The 23,143-nt window shown below is 44.7% G+C and overlaps 1 protein-coding gene across 2 annotated transcripts in view; it reads right to left on the bottom strand.

Moving 5' to 3' along the window:
• Window positions 1–4,801: 4,801 nt before the first annotated feature.
• Window positions 4,802–23,143, bottom strand: part of FBXW8 (F-box and WD repeat domain containing 8) — a 156,540-nt gene continuing 138,198 nt past the window's right edge. For both annotated transcript variants that reach the window (XM_047762391.1, XM_047762392.1), the window contains exons 8-11: window positions 21,316–21,443; window positions 8,507–8,680; window positions 6,369–6,479; window positions 4,802–5,701 (exon numbers count right to left, since the gene is read on the bottom strand). In XM_047762391.1, coding sequence (XP_047618347.1) covers window positions 5,569–5,701; window positions 6,369–6,479; window positions 8,507–8,680; window positions 21,316–21,443 — 546 coding nt within the window. In that variant the 3' untranslated portion in view covers window positions 4,802–5,568. The remainder of the gene's footprint in view (window positions 5,702–6,368; window positions 6,480–8,506; window positions 8,681–21,315; window positions 21,444–23,143) is intronic.

Here is a 23,143-nt window from a genome sequence, read left to right on the forward strand (position 1 = left end):
CTCACTTGGTCATTTGGGGAGCGCTCAGCGTCAGCTGTCAGGTGGGGCAGCCCTGCTCCTAGGAAGGCGGCTGTTCCCCACACTCTCCTGGCCTTTGATTAGAAAGAATGAGGGTCAGTGCTCTGGGCACGAGTCTCAGGTCAGCCATCTGGGCAGTGCAGTCTGCAGAAGGCGGAGGCAGGGGGCTCACAAACAGCTCCTGTTATGGGCTGGACTGGTGGGCATGCCCAGCAGAGGCTTTCCAGCTGCTGAGACCCCGAGCAAGTGTAGCAATTCCTCCCGCCACCACCCAGATGGGGAAGCTCACCTGAAGCAGCTCCAAGCAGGTGATGTGTTTGTTCTAAAACAGGCAAATTGACAAGTCAACAAATGCACTTGTTCTACAGCTTCCCTTAGGATTTATACCCCTAACTAAAAGGAAAGAGGTAGAAATCAATGCGAAGTCAAATATCTGAAGTCCATGCTTCGAGGGCCTCCAGCTGTGGGTGGAGGAGACAGAGCAGGGACAGTGTCCACAGCCTGTGGATGGAGGGTTAGGTCACTTCTCTCTCCACGTTCTCTGCCTGTTTCCCAGGAAGCAGGTGGAAAGCGGGATCTGGTCCTATGTTGCCATATTACCAAGGGGAGAAGTTACTAGAACTCAGCTTTTGGCTATTAAAAGAATACGGCCATTTGACACAAACAGCGATTTGGTAGGTTTACAAAAAGGGCTGTGTAATGGAAATCTAATATGAGATGCTCAGGGGAAGCCTTCTGCAGCCACGTTGAACATGAATTATGGATGAGGGAGCGGAGTAAGATGACAGCAGCTTCCAATTTTGGCCAAGCACCCTCTCAGGGAACAAATTACTGCTAGACTTTAACAAAACCATTCCATTATTTTCTGATCCAAGGGACTGGAAAGTCCTTTTTGTGCTCTGCTAAGGGGAGGCGGTTCCTGTATGGCTCTGATCCTTGCTGATGAGCAGGTGAACCTGTCCCCTTAGCCCGCAGTTAGCCAGGCTGAAGCTAGACTCTGCAGCACTGCAGACAGAGCAGTGACTTCCACAGGCTGATAGAGAGTTAAAAATACAAGTTGCCTTGGCAAGCGTTCTGCAAACACCTGCCTTGCAAGCTGTCCGCCCCCGCAGTGACCTTGGAAAGGCCTTGGAGAGTTGAGTGGGAAGAGCCGGCATTTTCAGTGAGACTTCCCAGGGTGTTACTGTCGCCTCTGTCTCTGGGCTCTTCCGGACCCAGTGAGCATGTACCAGCAGGGGCTCAGTGGTGGGGGAGCTTGGCCCCAGGAGGACCGAGGATGCTGACAGGCACCTGCTGGCTGCCTCATCCCTCTGATCTGCTAGTTGACCAGGTCAGCAAGGGATTAGGTTCTGGTTTTTACCCCAAGAGTAGTTCACAGATCAGCAGTACAGCCAGAGGATGTGCCGAGAAGCAGTTTGCTGCACCCTCCCTTAGAGAAATGACAGGCAAAGGGAGAGAAGATGCGACCTGACAGGCCCAACTCTCGGGGACTCTTTCCTCCCACCCTAGGAGAAGGAGAGGACCCTGGCACAGAGCCATGGGGAGCCTCTGGTTGGAAGCCCCATTCACCATCAGAGGCGGAGAGCAGGCTGGAACCCACATGGCATCTGCCGGAGCCCAGCAAGGGGGCTCTGCCATCACACCGCCCAGGCAGCCACTGTCCAGATCACTGCAGGCCCCGTGGCAGCAGCCAGGTAGCCATCTGGCCTGGCCTCGGGGGTGAGGTGGGCAGGTCTGTGTGGGCCCAGCTGCCACAGCTGCTGCCCAAAGCGAAGGCCTGAGTCAGGAAGGCGAGCCCATCCCTGTCTCAGCAGTTGTCACAGACCTGCCGTCAGGACAGGCCTTAAGGAGGGCAGCTTTAAGCTGCAGGCTGTGCCCCCCCAAGGAAGCCATCCCTGATGAGCAAAGTTGGTTTGCAGTGGCGGGTGTTTGTCATTTAAATGCAGAGTGGGACCTCTGGTTCAGGGTTGGAGGGTGGTGCTCAGAGGGCTTCATCCTGGCTGTTGTCAGCTTTCCTTTGCAGAGAGGACCAGCAGTGCAGTCTTAGGGACATTCTCTTTTCCCTCGCCTCAGCTGAATCCTTTCAACCATGGCTTAGTAGGGAAGGTGATGCCAGCCCTAGTGAATTGTGGCCTGGGCAGTGGCAGCACCAGCACCAAGGTGTCACAGGGCTGGGATTGCAAAGCACAATCTAGTGGCCACAGGTGCAGTTCTCAGGGGGTCTGTGGTCCCCTTCGAGACTCTGACAGAAGAGCCAGACTTGCTCCCAGAAAATGCTCGCCCGCACAATTTCATAGATAGTCATGTGGGTTTTTTTGACCCTGGGCTAGGAATCCCTCTGATAGTGGTTCCGGGACAGACTGTCAACACGTGAGGTGAGATTTCCAGGGCGGGGGAGAGTGGGTAAAGTGGTGTGCCAGGGGACTGTCACCACACATCTTGCCAGGATGATAAGTAACTTCAGCAGTAAATACGTTTTACAAATTTAATAGAATATCATGGACCTATTATGAAGAAGAAAGCAAGTCAAACAGCATTTTAAGATAAAGATTTCTGGTTTGGCCCTCAGGCTCCCCAAGCAGCACATCTGAGTCTGTCTTGTCTTTAGGGGAGCCATGGAGCCGAGGGCTAGAAAGCAGAAGAGCTATGTAAGAGGGAAGTCAGCCGAGAACTCAGAGCTTGTGAAGAAGCTCCCACAAGATGGCCAGTGGGGACAAAGGTAAGACGGGATGAGCAGAAGAGGGCGGATGTGGCCCAAGGTTTTTTTTTAAGCTACTGGTAAATGTTGGTTCATAAAGGAACTTAGGTCCTTTCTTCATTGGGGCGATTTCTTCCAGGATGTAAGGTTTACAGAAGAAAACACTTGACTGGGCTTGGTGTGCTTAGAGATCATAGTTTGGGTCCAGTGTACTCTCCTTCACAAAACCCAGGTGGTTTTCATGAATGAGAGATGGTATACACAGGCTGGGAGGAAAAACCCCATGCATGGAACATTTTACACCGGACCAGCCGGTGAGAGTGAATAAAAGTAATTTAAAACTATTTTTACTTTCAGTAAAATGTTCTGGGTTTGCTATCTTTTGAACTCTTCTATTATCCTTAACTCCTGCAAAGCCAAGAGGGAGAATGTACCCACAGAATGAACCGTGAAGGGAAGGGGCCACTTCTTCAAGGAAAAAAATATACGTTACCCACTGGTCCAGTTGCATGAGGACTATGAGAGGTGAAAACCTTATAAAGTGAGGTCCCCAGGGGGTCAGAGCGCCACATGGCAGTGAGAGTAAACAAAATACATACCTCATTTGCTCACTGTAGACTGGCTTCATATATGAAGTAATTGGTTTTCTTTTGAAAAGAAGCCGAGACCTCTCCTGACGAAGCTGTCTTCCCAGGAAGGGAGCCTGAAGGAGAGCAGTGCTCTCTGGACCAAGAGGGGACGGTTCCCAGTCGCAGTTCTCCATCTGCCTCCGTTGTCCTGTCTAGTTGGATGTGGATTTTTCATGACTATATCTTAATCTGGAAAGTTCCGAAACCCTCACAACTCAAAAGTTCTAGGACTGAGTAATGGTGCGTAATGGTGCATTTCCCGACCGCCTACGCTTGTGAGTGGTAGGAAGGCTTCACTTTTCTCTTGCATGAGTGTGGGCAGATCATCCCCACACTGAAAATACTTATTCTTTGTCCACACTTCTCTCCTGTTTAGCCCCCGTACCTTCTTTTTTTTTTCTTTTATTAAGAGTAGTGTATTTTGTCTTTTCAAAAAACTGCTTTCAGCTTTATGATCAACTTTACCATTTGTGGGTTTCCTAGTTAATGTGTTCTGGTCCTTCTTTAACTCCTTCCTTCCACTTTCTTTGGCACCACTGTTACCTTTTTTAAGCTTTGAGGTGACAGCTCACTGATTTTCTGTCTCATTTTCTATAAAGTCATGATGGCCTCACATCCCCCTCCTTTTTTCATCTCTTTAGGGCTGTACCTGTGGCATATGGGAGTTCTCAGGCTAGGGGTCGAATCAGAGCTGCAGCTGCCAGCCTACACCACAGCCACAACAAAGCCAGAGTCTTAATCCACTGAGCGAGGCCAGGGATCGAACCCATGTCATCATGGTTACCAGTTGGGTTTGTTAGCGCTGAGCCACGATGGGAACTGCCCCCCCCCCACCCCGGTCTTGATGTTCCATGCTTCCACGGTCACCCTGGTCTAGAGAGTCCCTATTTTCCATTTTAGTTCCCTCTTCAAAACAAAGTTAATTCAGGAACACCTGGAATTTCCAGGGGTATGTTGTTTAGTTTTTTGTTGATTTCTAATTGTATTGCATTAGGATTTGGGCCTGTCTAGTACTATTCTTTTTCTAATCTGAGAGTTTCCTTGTGCCTTCATACATGGTCATGTCTGTGCCTGGTCTATGGGCATTTGAAAAGGTACAGAATTCTATGTCCATTGTGTCAAGCTTGTAAATTATAGTATCTAAGTCCTCTGAACTCTTAAATATTTTTTTTACTGATCTGATCACCCATCCTGAGCATGAAGTTCATTTCCCTTTGTAGTTCTATCAGTTTTTTGCTTTGATATTTTGAAGGTATATTAGGTGGCTGCTGCTTAGAACCATTTAAATCAAGAGTAATGCAATGGTTTGCCCTCCTAATCCTTTGGAAGTGGAAACTATTCATCAAACTGAACCAGCAGGTCTCGTGTTGCCCTGTTTCATCTCGGTGGTTTAACATAATGCGTCCTCCGCTATCTCTTCCTCTTTTTCTCCTAGAATCAATCACCTTCTTCCCCACAAGGAGTACGGTTGTTTATTCAACAGATATATGGAAAATGTCGACTTTGTATCACATGTTATAGACAATAGTAAGCAAAACAGTTATTAATGAAGTAATTGTATAAATATATAATTATAAACTGTGGTAAAAGCTCTGAGGAAAAAGTACTGCTCTCCCAGGTTTATTCTGGCTGGTGGGGGTTAGGGTGCTGTCAGAGAAGATGGCTGGAGTGAATTCTTAGATCCAAGGGCTGGGTGGGTGTTGGGGCCTTGTAGTCTCAGAGACCAGCATGTCCAAAGGCCGCCAAAGGAGAAAGGGTCTGGAGACCAGAAAGAGGGCCGGCGGGGCTGGAGTAGGGTGCAGAAGGGTCTTATCTGAGAGCTGGAGCAAGGGCCTGTGTGTACAGAACCATGTGGGGAGACCCCCAGCTTGGGCCAGGGGGCCCCCTGGGATAGGCAGGGAGCAGATGGAGGGCTGCGGTGGAGGAGGGGGTGGGAAGGAGGTATATATACATTTGAGTCATCAGGGTGCTGTACCCACAAGAGAGAACAGAGTAAGACGGAGTGAGTCCTGACAAATGCAGCTGGAGCCAAGCTGGCAGAGGAGAAAAGCAAAGGCAGGAGAGGAATGTGTGGGGTCACACGTGCCACCCTGGGGTTGCGCTTCTACCCCCCCCCCCAACTTAAACCTGCTGCCGGCCTCCTCTGCAGTTCTAAAATGCACAGAATCGGCTCTTGCCATGTTTCTTCCTACTCCCAAATGAGGCGATTCCTTAAATACCATCTTAGGGGAAAGCAAGTGCAAGGTCATAGTTGTAACCCGGCATGGTGTCACAGCATGAGCGGCAGAGGGGAACGGTGCTCTCAAAGGCCAACTTGTCCACTGCAAACTCATAGGCCTGGATCAGCCCCTGGTGTCTAGAGAAAGCACAGAGATGGCAGTGGGGTCAGTGTTGTTCCCACAGACTCTGCCCTCCATGACTTCTGTCTCAGCAGCAGGGATTTGCTTGAGTCAGGATAGCAATTCACTGTGACAGCCACCTGCTTTGAGCCCACGGTGTGTTAGACACTGCACATCCTGGGACTAGAGGTAAGCAGGCGAGCAGACAAATCTTGGTGGTGTGAACTGAGTGCTGGGAGGTGAGGCACCTGGCTGAGCAGGGAGGCAGAAGCACCGGCCTCAGGGAAGGCCTCACAAAGAGGCAGCTTGGAAGCCAGGCCAACAGCAATAAGAGGGGCCCCGAGCCTCCTGCATGGGCCTCTCTCTTGTCTGGCAGCCATCACCCAGAAGGCTGAGCACAGGGACTCAGCTCAGAGGCTAGGGCTTTGCCGCTGTCACTCAGATTTTAACTCAACAGGTCCCTATGCCTTTTGTCTTGGGCTCTTGGCATGTAGGGCCTGCATCCCCCACGGCCCTACCCCCCAAGAGCATCCTGCTGAGGTGCTCAGCACATGTTACTGGCTGACAGCGCTCTGCTGCATCTACATCTATGAAAAGAACCGCTGCGCCCCGAGTGATAAGATCAAGCTGAGAGGGTCTCTTTTGAACACCTACGAATCCAGATCCACCCAGCCAAGGACTGACCTCCTGTGCGTAGTGAAGTGGTCCAGGTCAGGGTCGCGCGCCACACTCTCGTAGGGCACGTGGGCCGTGATCAGGCTGTGGCTGTTGAAGGAGATATGCCGCACAGGGTGTCTGGAGCACATGAGGAGAATGCTCATCAATGGATGTCCTGCTGAACTCACATATCCCACCTTCACGACCTTCGCTTACAGCCGCCTCAGAAGTTCCGAGCTTCTGGGAACTCTGGAACCATGTAAGCCAGGCTCTCCCTTTATAGAGGAGGAAACCGGGCCCCCAAGGGGCAGCTCCCAAAGCTCCTTGTGCTCTCTGGCCGAGGCCCTAACAACCTGGTGCATTTTAGACGTAAAGGACAAACTCTAGTTGAGACAATTCAGACACGTGCAGTGGAAAACAGCCCTGTTTCTGCCCCCACCCCCCACCGGGCTGGCTGGCCTTGGACGAGCCCCTCAAGCTCTCTAAGCCAGGCTCCCCACCTGCAGGTCATGTTGAGTGTTTAGGCCTGCCAGTCCTAACGTCTGAGGGCTACAAACAGCACGTGAACTTTGGGTCATGAAGGCGCATTCAGAAAGTTTTGGAACAAAATGTCTTGAAATTTATGAAGCAAAGATTTTTGTTCATTCTAAAAGATTTTATCCAGTGGAGCACAAAGGATAGAGAAGATGTCTAAGGCAAGCAGATGCCTGCCATCAGATTTCCAACAGATAAGAAGGTGAGACCCATTCCCACAAAAATTAGCCAGTGTTTCTAGAGCAGAAGGGATGTTATAAAGCCATAAGATGAGACAGAACTCAACATTTGAAAGGAGGAATAGGAGACAACAGCACAGACTGCAAAGGCCCGCCCAGGCCTGATCTAGGGAAGGCGGGAGCAGGGACAGGTAGTGTGGCCAGAGCATTCTCTCAAGAGTAATAATGCAAGGCAAGGGGAAACTTGAGTCCAGGGTTTGCAGCAACAACTGGAGTAAGTGTTGCTAGAGGACTTGGCCAAAGAAGGCAGAGGTCGGGGCTCAGTCACAGGCCTGCAGCTGGCTGACTGATGGTACCCCTAAGGAGGGGCAAGAGGACCTGGGGAATGAGGCTGAAGTGGGTGGGGGGCAGGAAACTGAGCAAACAGTGGGACCAGAGCTCAAGAGAGAAGTCGGGTCAGCAGCAGGCACTGGCCTCAAGGACTTGAGTACCAGCATTCTGGGCAGGAGACTGAAGTCAGGCATCAGCTTTACTTTGGTAAAAGTAATGATCTTCTCTGGGACAAGCCACTAACTAGTGGTGAGAACTGGAGGCGCATTCACAAATGAGTCAGGAAGGCTGGACAGGACAACCATTCTATGCACCACCCTACTTTCCCTGACTTCACCTGAAGGGCCCATTCAAGAGAGTGCAGCTTTTCAGGGAGAGAAAAATGAGAGCCGCTGGAGTGCAGACCTAATGACCTAAACGGAGCTGCTGGTGGCAGTCCCTGGGGGCTTGGACTGCAATGGGAGCTCTTAACAACAAATGAAAGGGTTTCCTTATAGGTAGATCTGGAATTTCAAGGTGTGGGAGTGTTAGTTGCCCTTTGGCGCCACCTGGTGGCGATGCAATGCATCACCATGGCAATCAGGACTGGACAGAGCCTGGCAGCTTTCTCAGTATCCATGTACCTACATCCCTGAAGCCATCTGCCTGTGCTTGGGAGAGTCTCTATCTCTTGAATTTTTGAGGTGAAAATTAGAGGCCAAAGGTTAAAATTACAAACTCCTCCTTAACTGAAGCTGAATACTTTCAGTCTGGAAGCGCCCTTCTCAATAACAGTAAGGAAGGTTGAGACTCTCTGGAGTGGAGGATGGGGGCCTGGGTCAGCCCCACCTGGGGACAGGCGGGCCCCTGCAGCATGCCCACACACTGTCTGTCCTGTCCATCATGGTCTCTACCAGGCGGGAAAGAGTTGTGGCAGTATGAACAATGCAACAATGAGCAGCTCCATTTCTGAGCCTGTTTCCTAATGTGAAAAACGGAGGTTAGGGGCATCTGGCTCATAGGGTCACAGTGAGGAGGACAAAGACACAAGTGGACAGCACCCCGCACAGTGCCTGCCTTAGGCTAAGAGCATCAATACTGCTCCCAGGGTTACTCAAATTGAGCACCTGAGAACAACCTTACCTGGAATGCACCTCCCACAGCTTCTGGTTCATTCGATAATCCCACACAGAGACCAGGCCATCCTCGCCCCCGCTGATGACTTTCCAGTCATCCATCTGGACTGCAGAGACTCCGAGCTGGTGGGCAGGGATGGACAGGGCGATCGTGTCAGTGCGGAGGTCGTGGATCCTCACTCTGCAGGGCCCGAGATGAGCATTAAAGCCTGACCTGACAAGGTCTTCCTCAGCTGTGCTAGTGTGGGCACAGCAATCTATGAACACGAAGAGGACAAATATGCCAGCTTCCCCGCCGCTCACTTAATGTGCTCCGCAGGGGAGACACCTGCTTGGTGCACAAGGCCATCGAGAGGGAGGCAGATATCTGACTGGCAGGGTGTCTCTATGGGGGCATTGCCCAAGAAGCCTGTCCACGGGTAAGTACACTGTGCAGCATGGCAGGCGATTTTGCTATTCATGTAAAAGTCTGTTAAGGGCAAGATGTGAAACAGTTACATCTGCCTGCCTGACCCAGTTGGGAAAATATAAGTTCACTGCCATTTTGTTGAAATTTAGAAAGAGGATGAGCGTGTGGTTGACTAAGCGTAACAGAATCTGGATGAGAGAATGTGGACACTTGGCAGTCACTTATCTAAACTCTTGAGATAATTACATGCCTTTTAATAATCTGAATTTCTTTAAGATTAATAATTTATTAAGAATAATTAACTTATTAAGAATAATTAATTTCTTTAGGATTTACGTGCCTTATTCTCAATTTCTTTAAGAACATCTTTAAAAACTATTTTTATGCAAGTATATGCTCTATTTCCACATGAGGATAAATTACATAATGAGACAGAAATCTCTTATCTGCTGTAAACACCTAACATAGTTCCTGAAATAAGCCACAAGAGCTAAAATTGAACGTGGCAGCATGTTAGTACAGGTGAGTTTAACAGCCCCTATGCTGCAGGTCACAAAGGAAAAGTCAGTCACTGCCCTGAAAAGACCACCGAGTGGAGCTGGGCAAACATCTCTGACACAAAACATGGGGAGAAGGGATGATCTGAAGTATGTTCTAGGTCCTAAACTCATATGAACGTGCACAGACACAAATCTATTATTTTCAAAGTTCTTAGGGGAAATTATTTGAACCAAAAATTGTATACCTAGCTTACATACCAAGTTTGAGTACGTAACGAAGACTTTTTTAAAAAAAAAAAAACAGAAAAGGACTCAAAGTGGGCTACCCACAGATACTCTCTGAAAGAAACGGATGGCAGAAGGACCATAAGGAGCCAATACACAAACCATGGAATGATGTATGAAACAAACATATAGGGAGCTTGGAAAGACCTAACATGTCAGCTGGGCAGATAGATGCACACAGGACACGCCCACCTCTTAACAGGAAATAGGTCACAAGGCAAAACTCAATATATGCTACACACAAAAGGCACATGTGACAAGGAGGAGAGGTGACAATCTTAATACCTGAAAAGGTGATTTCAGACCAAAAAGCATTAGATGAGCACTTCAAAATGATGAGAAAGGTACAGTTTACTGAATGTTTGATAAAACTTGCCAGGAAAACACAAACAGAACCCCCTACATGACACCTAAAGTTAATATAAAATTGTATATCAAACATATTTCAATCAACCCCCCCCCACACCCCCCGGAGTTCCCTTCATGGCTAGCAGTTAACAAACCAGACTAGCATCCAGGGGACAGGGCTCAGACCTGGCGTTGCTGTGGCTGTGGTGTAGGCCGGCAGCTACAGCTCCGATTCCACCCCTAGCCTGGGAACTTCCATATGCTTCGGGTGCAGCCCTAAAAAAGCAAAAATAAACAAATAAGTAAATACATAAATAACCCCACCTGGACCTAATTCTTTTTGTAGGTAGGTTTTTTTGTTTTGTTTTTGTTTTGTTTTTCCTATCTTCCCTTTTGGTAATTTACTCTCTTCTACCATTATAATCTATTCAGGGTTTCTATTTCTTAATTTTTTAAATCTCCAAATTTGAAGACCTAGATGAATAAAAAAAGCCTTTCCAGGAAAATAAGAATTAGCAAAACTGATCGCCAGGAGATAGAAAATCCAAACAGATCAAGGAACAAAGAGCAAGCTGGGAAAGCTGTCAACCATCCCTGCAAAACAAGAACAAGCAAAGTGGGCTAAATCCACTGTTCCACAGCACAGCAAAGGGAGGAAAGCTTAGAACTGTTTATGTGGAGCCAGCATTCTGACGTTACCCAAAACCTGACACTGAGAGAGGACAGAAGACAAGTGTAGACCTGCATCAGTGCTGAGACCTGAGTAAAATAAGAAGTAACAGAAGTTACAGCAACATGCTGCCAGCAAGTGGGCTCCATGCAGGGTATCTATTAATGTAGTGCCCTGTGACAAAGGAGAAATCTGATGAAATAGAACATTTCCTAATGAAAAGTCTATAAAAAAAGTAATCTACTTTTGCCAATATTTAACAAAATTAGATACAATTAGATAGAAGAAGAAAATGAGAAGTGAACAAATTTATCATTGGTGTTGGCAATCCAAGATAACTGAATAATTTAGAATCAAATGTATGTTAATATATCAAAATCAATAGCTATCTTGTAACAACCACTAGTTCAAAAAATATAATTGAAAAAAAGATTCCACTTAAATTAGCAATTAAAGGTGAACTACCCTCTAATAACTTTCTCAACTTAGAGCTCCACCATATACATCATATCAAAATTAATTATAGAGGGCTCAGAGTTCAACAATTAACAGAATTCAAGAAGAAAATAGTGAGAACTTCGTATACAAGTGTTTATGATTTTTTTTTCTACCGTGTGGGGAAAACTTAAGAGTCAAGGCAAATGGTAAACTGACAAAAATGTCTGCATCAGAGAGGACTGGCTAATTTTTGCTGAAATTCCTTCAAATTGATAACCTATTATCAAATGGAGAGGAAAGATAAGAAAAATAGTTCACAGGAAAAGAAATACTAGTGGCTTTTAAACTCACTGTAAAATGTTCAAATTCACTGGTAATGAGAGAAATTATGCACTAATACTAAAATGCAGTAATACCACCTGTCAGCTTGTCTACCCAGCCAATGTGAAGTTTGGTAATACTCTGAAACCCTCCATGCTGGTGAGCCCTGGATGGAAAGGTACTTCTGCACAGCTGACATGAGCACAAGCTTCCTTCTGGGGAGTGATTTGGCAGTATCCAACAAAATAAAAAATACACTTCACTTCTGACCTAGCAGTCTGCTTCTATCTAGTTTTTTATCTAGGCTTTTTCTAACATGTGTACATCCACATACCTAATACAAGGCCATTAGCCACAGTACTTTATTAATAGCAAAGATGAAGCTTCTGTTTTAGGTACCTTGTTGACTCTCCCACTGAAAATCACTTCACACTGCTGGGTAAGATACAACTACATCCTTCTAAATGCACTGCTGAGTTCACAGAGTAAGTGACCTCTCCAGGGTGCACACAAAAAACCAGCCCTGGGAGCTTGAGCTGTAATTTTGGTTGTCTGTATACATGTGCCATGGGGGTGAGGCTGATGGCAGGAGGCAATGGGACTAGCCCTTACTGCACTGGGGGCAGGATGGTAAGCCTAGGCTCCACCCGAAGGGGAGTATTGAGACCCTGCTTTAGAAAAAAGCAACAGAGAAGTTTTAGACCTGAAAACATAGTCCCTGAAATTAAACTTATTAGGTAGGCTAGAAGCAAATTAGACAAAGAATTTGTATATTAGAAACTAAATCTGAAAAATTACCTAGAATTTGGAGCACAAGGAGAGAAACAAAAGAAAAATGTGAATGAAGGGTTAAGAGATGGGAAGGATTGAAGGGGACAGTTCAGCTTATGTCCAAAAGAAACTCCAGAGGGAGAAAACAGAGTGTGTGGCAAAGAAGCAATATTCAATGAGTTAATGGCTGATATTTTTCCAGAATGAAAGACGTGCACAGGCACACTCAGTGAGCACTAATCAGAATTAAAAGAAATACATATCAAAGAGTATCATAATAAAGTGGGAAACCACAAAAGACAAAAGAGGTCTTAAAAGCAACCTGGGACAAAAAGACATTATGTTAATTAGACTAGCAGGAAAAATGAGGAACAGTATTTATATGGTCATAAATCTGAACGACTCAATGGGGATGGCACCTTCACCTAGCTCTGTCAGCTGGGTAGGCAGTGCATCTGTACGGCAGAGACCTGCATGTGCCGATGGGCAGCCATCACTAAAACACTGCTACACACCAAGGGCCCAGGACCCAGCCATGTGACAGTGAGTGGAAGGCACACACCTGCACTGAGCACGTGCAGCGTGCAGATACCCTTGGGCGAACGCTGTTAAGCTGCTTCTGCTGAGGAAAACGAAGCAATTTTTTGTGTGTGTGTGTGTGAAAGATATTTTCTCTTTCCTGTGCTTTTGAATTCCATTTTGAAGGTACAGGATACCTGTTGAAGTTGAATAATTTTAAAGATAAAATTCTAGAAGGACACCCTAGAATTAGTAACAGCAGTTACCTCGAGGAAGAGTGTCAATGGAAGAATGAGGGGAATAAAGGTGGCTTTTACTTTTTATTCTAAGCACTGCCATGTTGTATAAGAAACAAGAGCTCATTCAAGACTGGGAGGGGCACCAGAGGCCTTCACAAGCACTGATCATGCTCTGTTTCTTAAGTGGGGTGGTGGATGCCCAGGCGTGCCGGCATTCTTTAAAGTGGACACAACATACCGTATATGGACTCCCATATGCATGTTCTGTTTCAAATAAAACAGGATTTTGGAAATCCGTAGTCTTAGGACATAGAGGAGAGGTCAGTGGTGCACATGACCGAACAGCTCCATTACTACAGCGTGCCATTCAGCTCTCTGCTTCCCAGTGAGGGGTCTGGGACCAGAGATGTGCAGAATGAGTGAGCATGAAATTCACTTTGCAAACAAAGAGCTCCCTCTGTCAGCATTTAGAGACACTAATCTTTAGGCATCTGTGGGTAAGAGAAGAGAGAAAAGGTAAAGTTGCTGTGAAAGGAACTCTGCCTGGAGACTACAGCTGCACTGATTACTAATGGGAACTTGAAAAGGATGGGGGTGGGGGAGAAATTTGTAGCTCAAGTACTTTTCAGTGCATATTTGGTTAATAAGAGTCTATTTTGCTCTGGTGATTTTCATAAAGAGCTCCTCTGTTGAATATTTATACTCCATAATTTACAGTTTGGCTGTTAAGGAGACAAAAGCAAACACAAATTTGGTCCAGAAGTTCAAAGTTTGCCATCTGTTTTCCTATTGTATTTAGATACCAGCATGGATGGCTCCAAACAAAATACACGAATACACCGAAAGATATAGCAATGGTGTATTTTATATCACTAAGGAAAACAAAAATGGGCCAAAGCAGACATGAACTTCTCCCCACAGGGAAAAAAGAAAAGCATCTCCTTAGAGAGGCATCACTCTGGTTTCTGGTTGACAGAGAGATAGCAAACAGCACGAGGGGTGTGAAGTCCACACAAACCATTTGAGTTCACATTAAGAAATGCATGTCTGCCTCGCACATCTGACAGCGCGGCCCCAACCTGGACAGCAGCGGATCTTGGCAGAGCCTGTACCCTTAGCGCTCAAATCAAATACCCGACTCAGGGAAACATGTAGCACAGCAAACGGGCACAAACTTGCAAAGACACCTGATTCTAGAGACAAAAAGAAGCCAATGGCAGATATTGTGAATCCCTATCTAGTGTGTATTTCATCAACTTTGCCCGTTGAAAAGAAAAAAATAATTGGTCTGAAAGCTGTAATTGCATTACGTTTAATATTCATGGTTGGGTTTGGAGGGCTGTTCCAACACTCCCTTCTCTCCAGCCCCTCTCTAATGAAAATCACACCATAGGAGTCAGCTCTAGCCCGCCAATTAAAACAAAAGACACCAGAACCTTCCAAAGACTCCAACAGAGGAGCATCCATCTGATGGGCAGGAAAACGTGCTGGAACCGAGAGGGAAGCACGCTCTGGTTGGTCCTATGCTAAGAGCTTTGAATGACTTATGATAACACTTGCAGATGGAGCAAATGTAACATTTACGCCCCACTCACTTTCTCTCTAGCGGCAGGCAGCCGCACCAGAAGCACACCACAACTTTCTATTTGTCAGGGCAAGAAGTAAGCTCCAAGACTCTTTAATTGGGGGTCACAATTCAGGGCTGCTTCCTATTGGTTTGGATTAAATAGTCTCATGTAGTAATAAAGCAAACTGTATTTGATGGCAAAGATGAAGCCTACTCAGATTCTGGCTTGGCAGTTTCATTAAGGACGACCTGACCTCCAGCTATATTTCTATCCAGAAAATAAAGGGAACAAGCAAGATGGCATTAAAACACAGGCTCTTTTTTTTTTAATGACCAAATTAATCAAGAAAACTCATATTTTTTTCCCTAAGAAATCAATAACATGATTCTGTTTTGCCTCATCAAACCTGGGCTATTAAAGAGGATTTTAAATGTAATCATATATGCCAAAGTCAATAGCTGTATCTGGATTTCTATATAGCACCAATGATAGCCTTTGGTGAATAATTCATTTTAAAGAGCAACTAGAAAACTATGTATTTTCAGGTAAAACTGCCCACTTTCATCCAGCTAGCCTATGCTTAGAGCTCTCTGTATTTTAAAGCTTTATCTCTAAAGTTTTAAAATTCTTCATATTTTGCCCATAAAAAATAATAAGCCTCATGGACTGGTCACCCCACCCTTCTGGACCTGTCTCCATAGCTGGGTCAGCATTAGATGGTCTTAAAGAGCCCTGCTTGACCAAACATTGTGCAATCCTTACAAGCAAGCCCATGATACTACCTGTGGAAGAAGAAGATGATGATGATGTAGTACGTAACACCAAACTAACCAGGTACATTGGAAACATGGAAACAGCTTACTTTAATATCTTTTAATAAATTTTAATCAGATGAGTATACCTAAAATAACCCCTCTATTTTTATGGTCAATTGATTTTCCACAGTGGTGCCAAGACAATTCAATGGGGAAAGAACAGTCTTTTCAACAGATGATGCTGGGACAAATGGATATCCATATGCAAAAATTAACTCCAAACGCAATGCAGACCTCAATGTGGGAGCCAAAAATCATAAAAACTCTTTTAAGTAAACACAGAAATAAATCTTTGTGACTTTAGGCTAGGAAACAGCTTCTTCAACATGATAACAATAGCACAAGTGACAAAGAAAAAATGGATAAATCAAACTTCACTAAAATTAAAAACGTTTGTGCTCCAAAAAAAACATCATCGAGAGAATAAAAAGACAACCATGGAATGGGAAAAAAATTTACATATAATATCCAATAAGGAATTGGAATCTGGACTGCATAAAGAATTCTTATAACTAAATAAATAAAAAGACAACCTAATTAAAAAATGGGTCAAGGGTCTGAATAGACAAAGAGGCCAAAAGGCATATGAAAGGATGTTCAACATCAAACCCTTAGGACAGCTGTTATCAGAGACAGTAGCAGGTACTGGTGAGGATGTGGAGAAACTGGAACCCTCATACACTGCTAGCAGAAATGTAAGATGGTACAGGCACTTTGAAAAATAATCTGGCAGTACCTCAAATAGTTAGTCATACAAGCCACCAATTCCACTCCTAACTATCTATCCAGGAGAAGTGAAAACATAGATTTGCACAAAAATTTGTAGTTGAATGGTAAGAGCAGCATTACTCATAATAACCAAAAAGTGGCAACAATCCAAATGTTAGCTGATGAATAAATAAATGTGGTATACTCATATAATGGAATATAATTTGGCCATAAAAAGGAATTAAGTCGTGATCTGAGCTACAACACAGGTTTATCTTGGAAACATGCTAAGTGGAAGAATCTAGTCACTAAAAGGTCACATTTATATGAAATGTCCAGAACAGACAGACCCACAGAGGCAGGAAGCTGCCTAGAGCTGCAGGTGTTGGGGGGACATGGAGAGTGATTGCTAATGGGTACAAGGTTTTATTTGAAAATGTTCTAAACCTGATTTGGCGATGGTCGCATAACCTTGTCAATGCTACACTGAACTGTATTATTTAAATTGATGAATTGTAAGTATGTGAATTCTATCTCAATAAAACTAATATTTTAAAAAATCAACTTAAGATTCCAGGGGAGGGGGGGAGCAGTAGGATTTGTTGGTTCAGTGAATGTTGCCTTGGCAACCCACTAACAACCTAACAAATGCCCTCACCACCAACTCTTATTTTGATTCTCCCCAGCAGAGTACAGATAAGCTTCTCTATTCCAATCCCTGATTTCATTCATTAGAGAGGAATGAGCAGATGCCAGATGAGAAGACTGAGAACAGAATGGGAAGGGACCTCACTTAATACAGCCCTCTGCTGCCAACTAGAGAGTTTATTATTTTAATTATTTAAAGAAAGTAGGAGTTTGATTCTAGCTAAGATGGAGTAAGCCATTACTGCCTCTGTCTTCTGCTGACTATGACCAAAACCTCTGGACCAAACACAAAAAGAAAATACTCAAGGACTCTGGAGAATTAACTCAATATGGTAGATTGTGGAGGAAGTGGCCATATGTATAAAGGATTTTTTCTCACATGGCCTTACCCTGAGTGTGTGCTCTACTAGCAGGGCTGTGTGGTGATGCAGGAGCCAGAACTACAATAGAAACACCCTCTTTTTCAAGAACCAAGAACCAAGGAAAGGGGCCCTGGAGGTCCAAAGAATGTGGTTGTGGGGTCTTTGGGGGGGGGTCCCCCTTCTCTTTTCTCTGTGGCTTTGCCCAAAGGTAGTCCCTAATCACAGAGCTGCATGGTGGTAGTGATGCTGGCATGTAAAAACTCTGAGAGAAACCCCATCTTCTAGTCAGAGCCTCAAGGAGAAAAGGCCCCTGAAAGCTAGAAAGCATAGGGGTGAAGAGAGGAGGAATCTGGAGGTGAGGACCCTGCTCATGGGGGCGGGGGCACAGTTCTGGCAGATCCGAAGCAGTGTAGTGAAGACCACTGCCATTTCAGACATGTCCCTGGTGGCATATGGGCAGGACAGAGCCAGAGAAGCACAGCAAAGGTTTTGGAAACTGAAGTGACACTGGAATCACCACCCATGGAAAGCAAGACACAACTTGCAATCTGAACCTAACCAGGGGGACTGCCTGTTTAAAACAAAAACAAAAACTCATCGTTCTCCAGAGGATTATGTAACAGGATCCAAAAGGGGCCACAAAATATCCAGGATACATCCAAATTACTTGACCCCCCCCCTTGCAAAAACAAACAAAAAATAGGAAAATGTGACCCATTCTCAAAGGAAAAAACAATGTCAACTCTAACCCATATTTTAGGAATGATCAATGATTTTAAAGCAGTTATTATAACTGTATTTCATGAAGGAAAGTACAATGATAAGAATGAAATTCTGAGCAGAGAAAAGGAAACAATGAAAAAGAGGTGAAGGGAAACTCAGAACCAAAAAGTACAAATTCTGAAGTAAAAAATTCACTAGATAGACTCAATAGCAGAATGGAGATGACAGAGAAAAGAGCTAGTGAACCCAAAGTTAAATCAACAAATACTTGCAATTTGAAGAACATAAAGTTTAGAGAAGAAAGCAAATAGAGCTTCAGTGACCTGTGGCATAACATCAAAAGGCCTGTCATTCACATCACTGGAATTCCAGAAAGAGAGGGGAAAGGGATCAGCAAGGAAAAAACATCTGAAGAAATAATGGCCAAAAACTTCTTCAAATTTGGTGGAAGACATAAATGCACAGATTCTAAATGTTTAGTGAGCCCCAAATGAAGGTTAAATTAAAAACAATAAACCAAAACCACCATGGTGGTTCCTGCAGACTTTATTTTGGTAACCCATTCAAGTTTCTCATAAATGTTCTAATTTCTAAGCTATGGATTTATTTTTCCCTTCACTGAACAAATGCACACTTTTATTTCACTGAAAACACCACTGAATGTAAGAAGCACCACTACTTTATGTAATATTTTAAAATGCTGCCAATTATTTTTCAAATGTTACTGTAAAAGACACATCTTGATTTCATAGGTGTGAAAATGTAGGAAAAAAAGTGCCTCTTAGAATAAATGCAAAACACAAAGAGTGAAGCCCTCTCTGAGCACACTCTGTGGGATCTGGTCCTGACACTTGATACTCGCCATCCTCCTCTGATATTACTTACTACTCTTTCTTCTTGGCTTAGCCAGAAACAACAAAATACGCTTTAAGAAAACCTCACTGACTTTTAGTGTTAAAACTCTTGTGCAAAGCCTCCCCCCCCCAATGAACCCACCTCATAACCTTTCCTTCCAAGCATGGGAAAAGTACAATCTAACCATAATTCAGTTGCCACCCTACTCATTCTCTTAATCTTTATCCAACTCTAATGAACTTCTAGTGACAACCTAGGTGAACTATTTTTTCATTTTTCATTTCAGCCTATTATACACCTCGACCCAAAACAACTCTTATAAAATTCCATCCATGCTTGCAAACTTAGTCAAGTTCAATTTTTTACTTTAATGAAACATCATTCTTGTCTTAACCTTGGACAGTCTTATGTACCTTTTCATTCTCATTCAGTTTTTAAATTAAAAAGGTAGGTTCCAGGGTTTTTAAATTGTATCCATCATTAAGGACATAGCTCTCTTTGTGTCTGTTCCCTTACCCTCACTTTTGAAGTAAAACATAAGATCTGCAAGCCTGGGTGTGCACCTCTAATGAGATCCTGCTCATAGCTATTAGCCTTTGGAACAAAACCTTAAGCGTAGCAAACATGCCTCTACTACGTTTAAAAGACTAGAGTCCTTAATCCTTCCTTTTTTCCAGATGTACAGTATTTTACCCGTGTTTCAAATTCATATTGCTAACACTATTAATCTGATTCATAAAGAACAATATTATATATGATGGTGAGCCTCTGAGGTACCAGCAGTGTTCAAACAGCTGGCACACAGATTAGAAGTGGCCCTGATTAAAAGCCACTTTGGACAGTCCCCTCCCCAATGCCAAGTCCTGAGTCTATTCTTTTCATCCATAAAGACAAAGGCTTAAAAACAAACAAACAACAACAACAACAACAAAAAAACCCATGACACTGTTTGTGAATAAAATGGATTTAACATGGTCAGATTTGACCTTTAAAATGACCAGAGAGCACGGGGCTTCTCTTTTGGCCATAGGTACACCGTTAAGACAGCCCTCCTCCGGAGGAAACATCAGCTTTACTGAGTATGCACCCGTCTCCTCACTAATGGCAGATGTGCAGCTGACTATGGTCATGATGGTCTGGCTTTAACTGTTCTTCTAGCACTAATTAGGCTAAGTTATGCAGAAAGCAGAGGTCTCTTCTCTGGAACACAATTTTGGTTTCCTGTGAGCCTAGCAGGAGTTGAACACCTAAATGCTCAGGCTGTCAACAGAGTCTGAAGCATAACCTACAATCCCAATCCCTTCCATCTGGATGCCCCACAGAGCCCTCTGCATTTGCTCTCCTGGAAAGCGAGTCACTGCTAGGTCACTGTGGGGAGATGCTATCAGAAAAGCTTGGAGCCTTTGTATAACTCAGTTGAAACAACTATGGGAGAATAAATCTACAAACTGATATGTTTTGTTTGCTCTGCCACAAGTGGGGCCACTTATCAAGCCTAGGTTTTTTTGTTGTTGTTTTAGAGCAAACTGGACACAGACTGAGGAGTTCAATTCTCAAACATGAGAAGTGTCAGCTGTTTTAGGAAGCCTCAAGGAAAAAAAGCTGGAATATTTTCTTTCAGTCGTGCATACTCACATTATCTTTTGCTCTGTGGGAGGAGGGTAGTAGTGAAAGTCAGAAGTTGAAAATAATATTTGATAAAATAATTATTTTTGCAAGCTGCTGCACCGGTGTGACAGAGGTCTGGGATTTGGCACAGAGTACCTGCCTCACGATCTGATACCCCCACTGAGCGAGCAGTCCGCCACCTGCAGCCCGGGGCCAGCCCCCAGGGAGGGGGCGCCGGCTGAACCTGGCCTCTTGCCTTGTTACCTCTCATCAGGGCACTGGATCAGACGGAGCAGATACCCAGCCAAAAATTTTTAAAAAAAGAAGAAAGAAAAGGCGGGGAAGAAAGGGGACAGAAAGGAAAACAACCCTAAAATTTGGACTCGGTCTTTTCAAACACTTTAATCCTTTCACGCTGATGGGTCCTGGAGCGGCTGGAGCTGGCACTGGACTTTGTACCGGGGAAATCCGACTCCCTAAGCCAATCCATTAAAGGGAAGACTGCTAATCAGCTAAATAGAAACTGGAATCTGTTCGCATGAAGTCTCTTTTTCCCCATCACCAGAGGGACACCATAGTGTTCTGAAATACACCCTTGACATCACTTGGCAGGCAACCCTATTTTGTTGAACATGATTCATCCCTTAGGTTATTGTTTTTAATATTAGAAAGTGAGCTTTTAAATGCCAAACAAATTTTACAGCAGGGGGACAAAAGACTCCAAGTGGTCTCACTGGACCTTCCACCAACTGTGTCCACCAAATGGCCTAAAGACAAACTTCCCATGGTGTTTCAGAAATGAGGCAGAGATGGAGCTCCATCCAACTATTACCTAATACAAGACTCTGTTCTCCAAGTTCACACGGATGGTATCTGGGACCGGGGCTGAACTCAGGTGGGCAGAGCTATGAGTGAGAAGGGAAGAGGGTAAGCCTTGGAGGAAATCAGCAAGCTCAGTGCAGGCCGAGTGGCCAGGCCTCCACAGAGGCTGCCTGAGGCCACAAGAGGCAACTCTTTACTTAGACGTACCTCCTGTCCATGTTGCCACTGACCATGAGATTGGGAGGACTGTCCCGGAGGTTGACACAGGTGAAGTGGCCAAGCGAGTTGCCCAGCTTCGCGAGGCAGCGTTCTGCTTCCAGGCTATACAGCATGATCTGGGGGAGGAGGAAGAACAGGTCGGTGTGCATTAGGTGCAGCAGGCCTGCACACACACTTTCCCCCTTTGCCCCGACATGCTCCCTACCACCAGCTCCCGTTAGAGGAGACAATCTGTTGCTCCATTTTCTAATCCCTTCCAGGTAAAGACAGTATAGGGAGGTGACTGTTAGAATGATGAAGGGAAATGCAAAAGAAAAGAAAATCCAAAGAATTCTTCAGGCCAAGTGCAAACAAACTCACAGGACACACACAAAAAAATGCCAAATCTCAATTTCCTAACAGAAAAAGAAGCATGGAAACTAAAGGTCACTGACAGCTTCTGATTTGCAGTTAATGGGAGAGACTAACAAGACGTCAAGAAACTTGCAGAGGAGCCTGCATGGGTTCTTTTTCCTCTGAATTTAAACCATAGAAGGTAAAAGAAAGAACAATGTAACTACTTAGGTAGATGAAGCTTGAATAGTTAACCACTCACTGGATGATTCTCTTAGATTAAATTACAAACCAAACCACAAAGTCTTATTCCCAAACATTAAAAAAATTTCAATTGAGATATATATAACTGATATTCCCAAACATTTCTCTCTTCAGTCACTTTCTGCTTGCTAGGAAGCTCTTTTCCATAAGGTATGGTGGCAAATAAGAAAGTATCCTTGATTTACAGACAATGTATTCATCATATGTGAACACTGCCTACTCTCGAGAAAAAAAAAAAAAGTATGATTCATAAGAAATCTTTCTGAAGATTAAAGTCTTTTACTGAAAAAAAATCTTAGTAATTAAATTTGATTAACATTAAGCACTTACGGAGTTCCCCTTGTGGCTCAGCGGTAACGAACCTGATTAGTATCCATGAGGACTTGGGTTCAGTCCCTGGCCTCTCTCAGTGGGTTAAGGATGAGCTTCGATATAGGTCGCAGACATGCCTTGGATCTGGTGTGGCTGTGGCTGTGGCTGGCAGTTGCAGCTCTGACTCGACCCCTAGCCTGGGAACTTCCATGTGTCACAGGTGTACCGCTCCCCCCCCCCCCCCCCCCCCGCCAAGAAAAGTACCTGCTTTGGGTAACTGTTTTAAATACTGAATATGCAGTCCTTGCCCCAAAATTCATTGTTCAAAAGCCTCCTCATTTACAAAAATTCATTGCCCCAAAATTCATTGCTCAAAAGCCTCCTCATTTACAAAAATTCATTGCCCCAAAATTCATTGTTCAAAAGCCTCCTCATTTACAAAAATTCATTGCCCCAAAATTCATTGTTCAAAAGCCTCCTCATTTACAAAAATTCATTGCCCCAAAATTCATTGTTCAAAAGCCTCCTCATTTACAAAAATTCATTGCCCCAAAATTCATTGTTCAAAAGCCTCCTCATTTACACGCACACACTTGTTAGCATACACTGTATTCTGTTGATTATGTGGTTACTATTAATCACTAAACTCAAAAGTTTTGATGTTAATATTTTGTAGAGAGATACTGCTCACTTAGCACACACATGCAAATGATGTGCTTTTTGTGTGTGTGTGTGCTTTTTAGGGCCACAGGTGTGGCATATGGAAGTTCCCAGGCTAGGGGTTGAATTGGAGCTGCAGCTGCCGGCCTACACCAAAGCCACAGCAATGCAGAATCCAAGCCAGGCCTGCAACCTACACCACAGCTTACGGCAACACCAGATCCTTAACCCCACTGAGTGAAGCCAG

The sequence above is a fragment of the Phacochoerus africanus genome, chromosome 15 (assembly GCF_016906955.1).
Source record: "Phacochoerus africanus isolate WHEZ1 chromosome 15, ROS_Pafr_v1, whole genome shotgun sequence".
Classification (NCBI taxonomy): Eukaryota; Metazoa; Chordata; class Mammalia; order Artiodactyla; family Suidae; genus Phacochoerus; species Phacochoerus africanus.